Here is a 12,595-nt window from a genome sequence, read left to right as displayed (position 1 = left end):
AGCTGTCAGAACCAAAGGGTGTTTGTTGCTTTTTCTGAAAATCTAAGGTCATAGCACCATTTTTATGGAGAAAGCAGAGCAGGGCAATATCTCCACACTTTTAGTTTTTATCCACAATTAGTTATATGTTGTTGAAGGAACTGGAAATATATTTGCAATATTTCGGGACTTCTGGGTTAAAGAGAACAACTTTTCTTTATCAAACAATGTGGCCATTTCTTTGCTAAGTATAGAGGATACAAAGAGTAAACACAACCTTTGTTCTCAAGATGATGATATTACCTGAAATGAAGACAAAAAAATGGGCAAATATGTAATTATCATACTTTGATGAGCAGATAGTAAAATAATGGTAATGATTATTGATGATAACAATCATTATGATATTGGCTGATGGGGCCCCTGTGTGGCTCAGTAGGTGAGTGTCCGATTCTTGATTTCAGCTCAGGTCATGATCTCACGGTCATAAAATTGAGCCCTGAATTGGGCTCCATGCTGGGCATGGAGCCTGCATAAGATTCTCTCTCTCTCCCTGTCCGTCTGTCCCTCCCCTGCTCATTTGCATTCTCTCTCTCTCTCTCAAAAAAAACTAGTAGACATGTTCAGCACCCCCTTACTATGCCATGCATATAGTAAATAACCTATAATCAGGTATTTTGGTTGGATTGTCAATTTAATGCTCAGAATATTATTATAACTTAGATACTATAGTTATGCAGTTGAGAAATGCAATAGACTGAGCAAATGTTTGAGGAAACAGGAGTCCCTGTTTATATACACACTGAAGTCTGCTGGGCGGCACCTGGGGTGGATAGTGGAAAGCTTAACTGGAAAGAAGGATGGAGGGCTGCAAAGGAGGCTGCAGTGGAAGGGTTCAGGTCTCACAGAAGAACTCAGAATTTATATTGGAGGCATAGAAGGAAAGTTAGTGAGGGATATCTAAGCAAGTGAAAAATTTACAAGGCCAGATTTGTGACTTTGTAGAACAATAATTTCCCCCCAAAAGACACGATGTGTGCTGCATGTCATGTCTCTTCTCCTTGTTTCCTCAGGCAAATGAAGTTCTCCAGCACTTCTTACAGTCCCAAGTGGCAATAGAGAAATCCATCCTGCAGGGAGACAAAGCCCTCACCTGTCAAGAGAAGGCACTCGCAGGTACAGGTGCAGGGCTGAGCTCATAGCAGAGTGGGTGGGTTGCTGCACTACCTTCAGACAGAAATGAGGGCAAAACCTGCATGAAACAAAGAGCTTCCTCTCCTACTGTGGAACAACACTGCTAAATACACATATAACAGTCAGAGTTGTCTTTTTATATCAGGCAGACAAGGAGGGCCATCTCCATCATATTCTGAAATGTGCTCTTGGTGACCCACATAATTTGGGGGCTTCTCGGCTTCCTTTTCAAAGTCAGTTTGGTATCTGTGCTAAGGAGAGTAGAATCAGACCTGACTGTTGCTTTCTTCTCTAAAACATTCGTGGAACAGCTGAGCGGGCTAAGAAGGAGGCAGCTGAGAAGGAGCAGGAGCTGCTAACTCAGAAACACAAGGAGCAGCTGCAAAAAATGGAGGCTCAAGAGAGAGGCTTCAGGGAAAACATAGCCCAACTGAGAGAGAAGTTGGAGAAGGAAAGAGAAAGCCTTCAGAGAGAACAGGAAAAAATGCTGATGCACAAGCTGAAGGTAAGCCTTGCACAGAGCTGGGCAGTGCTCCATGGACAGTGCCCCGGTTCCTGAGGAAGGGGAGAGCCAAACTATTAAAAATCATGATCCCAGGGAGAATCATAAAAGACATAGGATTCATTAAAACCTCAGATCTTTCTGGACCCTGCTGGGGCTCTTAAATCCACAAATTCCAAAGGCTTATGTAGTTAGAGAATTTGTAGTATGCAATTAACATCCCTAAGGGTGCTGGGCTGTTGTTTGTGGTGATTGTTAGGATGGTTTCATTGGACCCAAATTAAATAAGGCCCTAGTCTGCTCGTCCTTAGGATCCTTGGTTCAGCCATCAAACAGACCTAAAAGAACTCCAGCTTATCTTAAAAGTATCAGAAAGACTTGAAATACAGGATTCTGAAAGCTCTAAAATTTGCTGCATTTGTTTCCAGATCTGTGTGAGTCGTCCGACAGAGCACAGAGGAAAAGTAATTCTTCGACTCAGTCTGATGCTTGACAGCCAGTGTTCTAGAGGGGATCAGTACTTCCCATTTTTGTTAGACATGTGTGTTCATGCTACCTTGGTGGAACTGAGAAATAGAATTAATCCTACATCCCCCTGAAGGACATCCTCATTGCTGGAACTAAGAGGATAATTCTTAGGTCTGATCTAGCCTGACCCCACCCCACTCTTGGTGAGATGGTGCTGAGGGAATTGTGGGAAGGTGTAAACCATGGATACTCCCACTCTCCAGGATCGACTCATCAAAGAGCACTCTCGGGTGATAGTGCAGTAGACATGGTTTTTCAGTGCTGAAACTGTTAGACTCAAAACCCTTGCTTTTGATAATAGAGGATTTTCAGAAGTGAACTCCTTCTTTTTTATAGATCCAAGAAGAACTTCGTAATGAGGGATTTGAAAAGAAATCTGAGAAGTTGCGTAGAGAGATACAGCTACTAAAAAAAGAGATTGTGGCAAATAAAGATAAATATTTGTTGGGTCAATGGATTATTGATGTGACTGATGGAGTATTCAGTAAAGAAACACCGGATCATAGTGAGTTACCTGGTTTGGGGATGAAGATTCTCAGCTCACAATGACATAGGTTCAGAATTCCTTTCAGGGATTCATAAAATGAGGGTTTTTGTGATGCTGTGACTTATTTTGGAAGCACGTGTCATATTAGTTTCTTTTAACAAAAGTTTAAAGATCAACAGTGATTAATGATTACTAAGGCCTGACATACAAAAGACATACTTCATTTTGATCAAATAAAAGAAACGGTAAACAAGATTGTTAAAAGATAAACGTAGGGGGCCTGGGTGGCTCAGTGGGTTGAGAGTCCGACTTTGGCTCAGGTCATGAACTTGTGGTCCAAGAATTCGAGCCCCACATCGGGCTCTGTGCTGACAGCTCGGATACTGGAGCCCGCTTTGGATTCTGTGTCTCCCTCTCTCTGCTCCTCCCCCACTCATCCTCCTTCTCTCTCTCTCTCTCTCTCTCTCTCTCTCTCTCTCTCTCTGTCGAAAATAAATATTAAAAAAAATAATAATAATTTTAATAACAGATAAATGTAAGGAAAAGCTGAATTTGCAATTGCAGCAAAACAGATGAGATACCACAGAATAAAATCATCAGACCTGACCATTGCTTTCTTCTCTCTCTAAACCATTCGTGGAACAGCTGAGCGGGCTAAGAAGCAGGCAACTGAGAAGGAGCAGGAGCTGCTAACTCAGAAACACAAGGAGCAGCTGCAAAAAATGGAGTCTCAAGATAGAAGCTTCAGGGAAAACATACCCCAAATGAGAGAGAAGTTGGAGGAGGAAATAGAAAGCCTTCTGAGAGAGCAGGAAAAAGTGCTGATGCACAAGCTGAAGGTAAGCCTTGCACAGAGCTGGGCAGTGCTCCATGGACAGTGCCCTGGTTCCTGAGGAAGGGGAGAGCCAATACTAATAGAAATCAAGATCCCAGGGAGAATCATAAAAAGTATATAATTCATTAGAACCTCAAATCCTTCTGGATCCTGCTGAGGTCCTTAAATCCATGCAACTCTAACACTTTCTGTAGTGGTAGTCTTTTTTTTTTTTAATATTTATTTATTTTTAAGAGAGAGACAGAACTCCAGTAGGGTAGGGAAGGGAGGGGAGGCAGAGAGAGACACACACACACACAGAATCTGAAGCAGGCTCCAGTCTCTGAGCTGTCAGCCCAGAGTGCAACGCAGGGCTCGAACTCATGAACCACAAGATCATGACCTGAGCCAAAGGTGGATGCTTAACCGACTGAGCCACCCAGGTGCCCCTCTAGTGTTCGTCTTTGAAATGAACAAATAACATCCGCAGATTGGTAGGTTGCTGTTTGTAGTGACTATAGCATGTTCTCTTAATGCTTGGATTGGGTAGGACCTCAGTACTATAGTCTTTAGGATATTAGTGTAACCATCAGATACATCTAAAATAGATCTACTGGGTTCTGAAAGTATCAGATTATTCCTGATATGAAATACAGAATTCTGAAAGCCCTATAACTTGCTGTATTTGTTTCCAGATCTGTGTGTTACTCTATAAAGCCCAAGGGAATAGTCTTCCTTATTCCAGTATGCAGCTTGATAGCCTGTTTTCTGCACAGTGTTAGCAATTCTCATTTTTTTTTTTATTTTATTTTTTTATTTTTTTTTTCAACGTTTATTTATTTTTGGGACACAGAGAGACAGAGCATGAACGGGGGAGGGGCAGAGAGAGAGGGAGACACAGAATCGGAAACAGGCTCCAGGCTCTGAGCCATCAGCCCAGAGCCCGACGCGGGGCTCGAACTCACGGACCGCGAGATCGTGACCTGGCTGAAGTCGGACGCTTAACCGACTGCGCCACCCAGGCGCCCCAGCAATTCTCATTTTTTGTAGATGGTTTTGGCCATCATACCTCAAGCAGAACTGAGAATTAGTTAGAACCAAACCTACATTCTCTCCCAAAGGGCATCGTTAGAACTGGAACACATTTCTGTAATAGTTCTCAGTCTTGACTCAGCATCTCCCCACCCTCAGTGAGGTGATCCTGAGAAAATTAGGAAGTTACATGCCATAGATACTCTTACCATCAGTTTCAAATACATGGATATATTGAAAAACCCCATCAAGGAACACTAGAGAAGAAGGTATGAAGATGGATATGCTTAGCTTAGCTGCTAGTGTTAAAAGTGAAACCCAACTTGATAATTGGGGACTTTCAAAAGTGAACTCTCCCTTTTAGAAACCCAAGAAAAACTGCTTTTGAAGGATTTAAAGTTCTGGGATCACAAATGAAATAAGCTCATAATTCCTGTTAGGAAATTATAGAATGAGACTTGTTATGCTGTGACTCGTTTTTGAGGTATATGTGTCATGTTAGTTTCATTTAACAAAAGTTTAAAAAGTAATTATCTAAATATATGAAGGTCTTACCCAGAAAAGATAAACTTGATGTTGATGAAATTAATTTGGAGAAATGAGAAGCAAATTAAAAGATACAGTGGAAAAAAAGATCAAATTTCCAGTAACATCAAAAGCAATATGATACTACAGAATAAAATCATGAAGTACGTAAAATTTACATGAACAAAATTTTTTAAATGCTATGTAAGACACAATTTATAAAAATGGACAGAAATTAAAATTTCAATATTATTTAAGTTAATATGGACATTTAATGTGATCCAAAAATATGTCAAACATAATTTTTCAAGAAGTAGATAAATTAATTCTGAAAGTTTTATGGAAAAGCCACAAACAAAAATATCCAGTGCAATCCTGAAAAAAGACAAATGAAAGGGAACTAGCTTTAGCCACATGTTAAAACATCCCAAGAATTAGCATTGTGGTACTAACATCTGAATATTGAAACAATGACAAAACAGACTTGGAAGTTTAGAAATTGGTGCATGAAGCTTCTGGGTGGTTCAGTTGGTTGAGCATCTGACTCTTGATTTCAGCTCAGGTCATGATCCCATGGTTGTGGGATCAAGCCCCATCTGGGACTCCATCCACATTGAGCATGGAGCCTGCTTGAGATTCTCTTTCATTCTCTTTCTGTCTCTCCCCCTCTACTCGCACTCTCTCTTTCTCTCAAAAATTTAAAAAAGAAAAGAAAAGAAATGTGTGCAAAGTCATGCAGAAATTCAGCAGATAATTTGGGCATTTTCTTGTGTGAAGGAATATGGGATATTCAGCCAATGGTGTTTGAACTATAGGCAGCCATCTGAAAAAGAAAAGTTGGGTTCTCTTTTACATGTAAATTTCAAGATGGTCCAGGTAAATTTCGGATGGTTCAAAGATACAAACATGAAAAATTACAGCATAAAATTAAATAATAGGGGGGAGTTAAAAAAATAATATGGAAGTAGGTAGGACCTTCTTTTTTTAAAAAAAAATTTTTAATGTTTATTTTTGAGAGAGAGAGAGAGGCAGACAGACAGACAGACTGTGGGTGGGGGAGGGGCCAAGAGAGAGGAAGACAGAGTCTGAAGCAGGCTCCAGGCTCTGACCTGTCAGCACAGAGTCCAACGCGGGGCTTGAACTCACGAACTGTGAGATCATAACCTGAGCCAAAGTTGGAAGCTTAACCGACTGAGCCACCCAGGTGCCCCAGTAGGACCTTTCTAAGTATGACATAATGGAAATAGATAAAAAAGATATATTTAAAATATTTTTGAATGCCGTTGACACACAATGTTACATTAGTTTCAGGTGTGCAACATAGTGATTTGACAAGTTTATACATTATGCTATGCTCACCACAAGTTTAGCCAGCATCTGGCACTGTACATTGCTGTTGCAGTATCGTTGACTGTATTCCCTATGCTGTGATTTTTATTCCTGTGACTTACTCATTCCATAACTGGAAGCCTTTCCCACTCCCTTCATCTATTTTGCTCATTTCCCAAGCTCCTTCCCCTCTGGAAACCATCAGTTTGTTCTCTGTCTGGTACTACTTTTTGTTTGTTTATTCATTTGTGGTTTTTCTTAGATTCCACTTATGAGTGAAATCAAATCAAAACTACAGTGAGATAGGGGTGCCTGGATGGCTCAGTCACTTAAGCATCTGACTTCAGATCATGATCTCACAGCTTGTGAGTCTGAGCCCCACGTCAGGCTCTATGCTGACAGCTCAGAGCCTGGAGTCTGCTTCGGATTCTGTGTCTCCCTCTCTCTCTGCCCCTTTCCCACTCATGCTCTGTCTTTTTCTCTCAAAAATAAATAAACGTTGAAAAAAAAGTTAAAAAAAAAAAACTACAGTGAAATACCACCTCACACCAGAGTGACTAAAATCAAAAAGACAAGAAATAACAAGTGTTGGCAAGGTTGTGGAGAAAAAGGAACCCTCATTCACTGTTGATGGGAATGTAAATTGATATAACCACTATGAAAACAGTATGGGGGTTCCTCAAAAAATTAAGAATAGAAATACCATAGGATCCAGTAATTACACTACAGAGTATATGCCCAAAGAAAACAAAAACACTAATTCAAAAAGTGCTCCCCCATGTTTCTTCTAGCATTATTTACAGTAGCCAAGATATGAAAGCAATCTAAGTGTCCATCGATAAACAGATAAGAAGATGTGGTGTATATATATATATATGTATATATATGTATATATATGTATGTATGTATATACATACGCACACACACACACACACACACACAATGGAGTATTACATGGCCATAAAAAAGGATGAGATTGTGTCATTTGGGACAACCTGGATGGAACTAGAGGGTATTACGCTAAGTGAAATAAGTCATACTGAGGTAGATCAAAGAAAATACTGATGAATTCATTTGTCTAAGAAAAAAAAGTTCTTCATAGAAAAACATGAGCAAAGTAAAGATGGCAAAATGAGGAATTCATTTTAATATGTATCAGAAAAAATAATATAATTTCTTTAAGCCATAATGATCCCTTTAAAGCAGTGGGAAAAAGAACACCCTGTCCCCCCAAAATGGGCAATTAGAAGAAATGAAATATATTCAACTTTGCTAATAATATGAGATACGCAAAATAAAGTTTTGAGGCTCCTGTTTCATCCCTAAGGTTAGCAAAGAAAAACACATTTGATGGGATACTAAGTTGCCAAAGATTTGGAGAAATAGGAAATTTCCCATATTTTCGAGAAAGTACAGATTGGAACAATTCTATATTAAGGTATTAAATGCACATACCTTTGATCCAGCAAGTTCAAATTTAGGAATTTATCTTATAGATTTAATTGTACGTGTGCCAATGTCATACGTGCTAGGATATATGTTACAGCACATGTGTATGGCACAAAAGCAGAAAACAACTGTCAGGTGCTGGTAATAGAAATCATGGGGCATTTGTACAAGAGTATTCTATGGTCACTACAATGAAAGGGAAAACTCTGTACTAATATGAGAAGATGTCTAGATTTAGCATAAAGTAAAAAAACATCCGGAAAGTATGCATAGTTGCTACTAGTAAATTTAAATATAATGAATATGCACATGTATTTTACATGTCTCAGGAAAAATATGAAATAAACTAGTAACTATGGTTGTGACTGAGGATGGACCTGTGTAGTTGATGTGAGGCTTGAGAGGGTAGCTAACTTTATGTCATATATTCTTCTCCATGTCTCTTACATTTTGTATGGTATTACTGTTACATATTCAGAAATAAAGACTTAAAACTGCTAAAATTAAAACTAAAATAAAAATACATGGAAAGGGAACATTTAGTAATAGGGTGGAAGCAGTTATGCTTCTTGAAACAGCATACCTCAGTGCAGTAGGAAGAGTCTGCTGATTACAACAGGGAGCTGAAAACCATGAGATATGCATCCTAATCTTGCTTTAATTATGACCTTTCGATGTTCCAGTCTCTAATTTCTTTTTTTACTGAGGTATAATTGGCATATAACATTATATTAATTTCGGGTGTACAACATACTGATCCAGCATTTATATACACTGGGAAATGGTCACCCCCAGTCTAGTTGCCGCCCATCACCATGCACAGTTGCACTTTTTTTCTTGTGATGAGAACTTTTTAAGATTTACTGTCCTGGCAACTTTCAAATACATACAACACTATTATTAATGATAATCACCATGCTGTATGTGAAATCTAATTTCTTTTGCTATATAGTCACTTGGGAAGTTTGCTAGAATGCCTCTATGTTCCAGCCCCATGCTTATAAAGGGAGTGAATTAGAAAAATTGTTCTTCAGTATCAACTAGATTTTTCCGGAATTCCTTTTCCAGCTGCCTTGTGCTGTAGAATGTGATATAGCTAGAATGAACTACCTGTGATTCTGCAAGCTGCACATGTTATCTTTGGATTCTGTGTCTTTGTATATTGCATACAGACATCCTGCCACCATACTACATTCTCATTATTTGCTAGCCCCTATCTGTCCTGACTTCCCAAGGAGGCAGTTGATCTGTTCCTCCTCTGTGTTCCTTATCATCACCCCTGTCAGAGCACTTCTTACTAATTGTGACATTGAAATAGCCTGTTTATAGGCATCTCGCCTCCTCTCTTGATCTCAGGTGCTCAGACTTTTACATCATTGTGAATCTAACTCCCAGCACAGAGCCCACCACATAAACCCCAGATCTTCAAAGGTAGTTCTATTTTTAGCTTTTTGAGGAACCTCCAAACTGTTCTCCAGTGTGGCTATACTAGTTGCATTCCCACCAGCAGTGCAGGAGGGTTCCCCTTTCTTTGCATCCTCACCAATACCTGTTGTTGCCTTAGTTGTTAATTTTAGCTATGCTGACAGGTGTGAGGTGGTATCTGATTATGGTTTTAGTTTGTATTCCCCTGATGATGAGTGATGTTGAGTATCTTTTTATGTGTCTATTAGCCATCTGGATGTCTTCTTAGGAAAAATGTCATGTCTTCTGCCCATTTCTTAACTGGGTTATTTGGTTTTTGGGTGTTGAGTTAAATAAGTTGTTTATATATTTTGGATACTAACCGTTTATCAGATATGTCGTTTGCAAATATCTTCTCCCATTCCATAGGCTGCATTTTAGTTTTGTTTATTGTTTCCTTCACTGTGCAGAAGCTTTGTATCTTGAAGTCCCAATAGTTCATGTTTGCTTTTGTTTCCCTTTCCTTCAGTGATATGTCTAGTAAGAAGCTGCTCCAGGGTCAAAGAGGTTGCTGCTTGTGTTCTCCTCTAAGATTTTGATGGTTTCCTGTCTCACATTTAGGTCTTTCATCAATTTTGAATTTATTTTCGTGTGTGGTGTAGGAAAGTGGTCCACTTTTATTCTTCTGCATGTTGCTGTCCAGTTTTCCCAGCCCCGTTTGTTGAAGAGACTCTTTTTTCATTGGATATTCTTTCCTGCTTTATCAAAGATTAGTTGACCGTATAGTTGGGGTTCATTTCTGGGTTTTCTATTCTGTTGCACTAATCAATGTGTCTGTTTTTATGCCAGCACCATAGTATCTTGATGACTCAGCTTTGTAATATGGTTCTTAATGGAAAAGCATTCAATGCTCATGGATTAGAAGAACAAACATACTTAAAATGTCTGTACTACCAAAGCAGTCTACACATTTTAATGCAATCCCTATCAAAATACCACCAACATTTTTCACAAAGCTAGAACAAACAATCCTGAACTTTGTATGGAACCACAAAATACCCCAGATAGCCAAAGCAGTCGTGAAAAAGAAAAACAAAACTGGAAGTATCATGATTCTGGATTTCATTCTCTCTAAAGCCTTTAGGGCACAGTTCTATTTTCTTAACGGTTGTGAGTCAAAGTTTAGCCACCTTCTACTTTTTTTTTTTTTTTAATTTTTTTTTTCAATGTTTATTTATTTTTGGGACAGAGAGAGACACAGCATGAACGGGGGAGGGGCAGAGAGAGAGGGAGACACAGAATTGGGAACAGGTTCCAGGCTCTGGGCCATCAGCCCAGAGCCTGACGCGGGGCTCGAACTCACGGACCGCGAGATCGTGACCTGGCTGAAGTCGGATGCTTAACCGACTGCGCCACCCAGGCGCCCCAACCTTCTACTTTCCCCAACCAAAGCCATTGGAGTGAAAGTCCAGTAGCTGAATCAGTCCCTAGTGACCCATTGATATCACTCAGAGGAATGCATCTCATACTGTCCATATGCATGTTCTGGTAAAGGAAAAGCAGGGATAAGCCCTACTTCCCCATGAAATCTCCCTAACACATATGGCCAACACACATCATATACATTATCTTCTGTCTGAATGAGCTGCCTCTTTTCAGGACATACTTTTTATCAGGTAACACCTTAAGCCTTAGGAAACATACTAGCTGCAGTGAATGATAACCATAGAGGGAAAAAGAATGAGGAACACTCAACAAAGCAGTATTTACAAGAAATGATAACTGGAAAGGATTAAGAGTGAAGTAAAGGACAATAGGGCAGAGTAAAAGGGATCTTCACCACTTCCATGTTTAGTCATAAACTTCCTTTTGTAATAAATGTTGTAAATACCCAAAGATAAGCCTCCCAGTAAAAGGTGTCTTACATAATAGTGAATAGTAAATAATTGTTGAATCATTGAAGTAATCAAAGAATGATTTCAAGCACATCTTGGACAATCTTGTAAGAAGACAAGTTCAAGCCATTTGTGTACATGGTATTTTAATGAAGTAAGATGTAAGTTGCTTGGCCATTTTTACATTACCATCTCTATTTCCTCAAACTTAGTCTACAGCCTGCCTTATTTGTTGCTACCTTCTCACCCCTTAAGCTGAAGTTGAATAGCCCTTGGAAATGTATTTATTAAGAAGACTCTTCAGTGTTGGCTGCTGTATAGAAATTCAAAGAAAAAATAGAGCAGTCCTCTCTCCAGGAATATAGGAAATAGGTTAAGGAAGCTTAGGAAAGCTGATATGACCATGCCAGTAGTCTCCTTTGGCCTACCTAGTATCTGCATGGCCAACAGCAGGGGGGAACATACCAGCACAGGAAAATTATATTACATTTTGCTTGACCCCAATACAAATAATATGTGTGATCAAAACAGAATTCACTATGAAGATAATGCCCACAAAATGGCAGACTAGAAGCTCCAAGCCCTTGTTCCCTCATAGAGACATTAAAATAATAATAACAATAATAATAATAATAATAATATGACTAAAATAATCTTATAGAACCTCTAGAAAACAAAGTAAACACAACAGTCAAGTGAACCCCAATCAAGAAAAAGCCACATTGCCCACTCCCCTAGATTAAGGGATGATCATCGACCAATGTAATTCATGACATTAACAAAATAGAGGGGAGAAAAATGATAGTCTCAATTCATAAGGAAGAAACATCTGACAAAATTCAACATGTTTTCATGTTAACAACCCTCGACAAAGTAGAAGTAGAAGGAAACTACCTCCACGAAACAAAGGCCATAAATAAAAAACTCACAGCTAATTTCACACTCAATGGTGAAAGGTTGAAAGCTTTTCTGCTAAGATTGGGAACAAGACAAGGATGCACTCCTTCACCAATTCTATTCAGCATTGTACTGGAAGTCCTAGCCAGAGCAATTAGCAAGAAAAAGAAATAGAAGGCATCCAAACTAGAAAGGAAGAAGTAAAATTATCTCTCTTTGCAGATGACATGATCTTTTTTTCTCCAGATTTATTGAAATCTTTTTGACATATAACATATGTAAGTTTAATGTGTGCAGTGTGATGACTAGATACATGTATACTTTGTAAAATTATTTCCACAATAAGATTAGTTAACACCTCCATCCTTTTACATAATTGTGATTACTTTTGTGTGTGTGGTGATAACACTTAAGATCTATTCTCTTAACAACTTAGAAGTATGTAATACAGTATTTTAATTATAGTCACCATGTTGTGCATTAATTAGATCCCATATCTTACTTATCTTATATCTGAGAATTTGTACTCTTTGACCAACATCTCTCCATTTCCCCTACCC

At 38.9% G+C, this 12,595-nt stretch overlaps 1 protein-coding gene across 5 annotated transcripts in view; it reads left to right on the top strand.

Moving 5' to 3' along the window:
* LOC101093701 (guanylate-binding protein 6-like) overlaps positions 1 to 12,595 on the top strand; it is a 39,467-nt gene that overhangs the window by 19,238 nt on the left and 7,634 nt on the right. For 4 of the 5 annotated variants that reach the window (XM_011284884.3, XM_006934887.4, XM_045036144.1 and 1 more), the window contains 4 exons: positions 1,053 to 1,155; positions 1,485 to 1,678; positions 2,540 to 2,708; positions 3,336 to 3,529. In XM_011284884.3, the coding sequence (XP_011283186.2) occupies positions 1,053 to 1,155; positions 1,485 to 1,678; positions 2,540 to 2,708; positions 3,336 to 3,529 (660 nt within the window). The remainder of the gene's footprint in view (positions 1 to 1,052; positions 1,156 to 1,484; positions 1,679 to 2,539; positions 2,709 to 3,335; positions 3,530 to 12,595) is intronic. The other variant, XM_019837390.3, reaches the window with a different exon arrangement.

This window comes from Felis catus, chromosome C1, assembly GCF_018350175.1.
Source record: "Felis catus isolate Fca126 chromosome C1, F.catus_Fca126_mat1.0, whole genome shotgun sequence".
NCBI lineage: Eukaryota > Metazoa > Chordata > Mammalia > Carnivora > Felidae > Felis > Felis catus.
The sequence above is the reverse complement of the archived record's forward strand: the minus strand, read 5'-3'. Positions and strand labels throughout refer to the sequence as shown.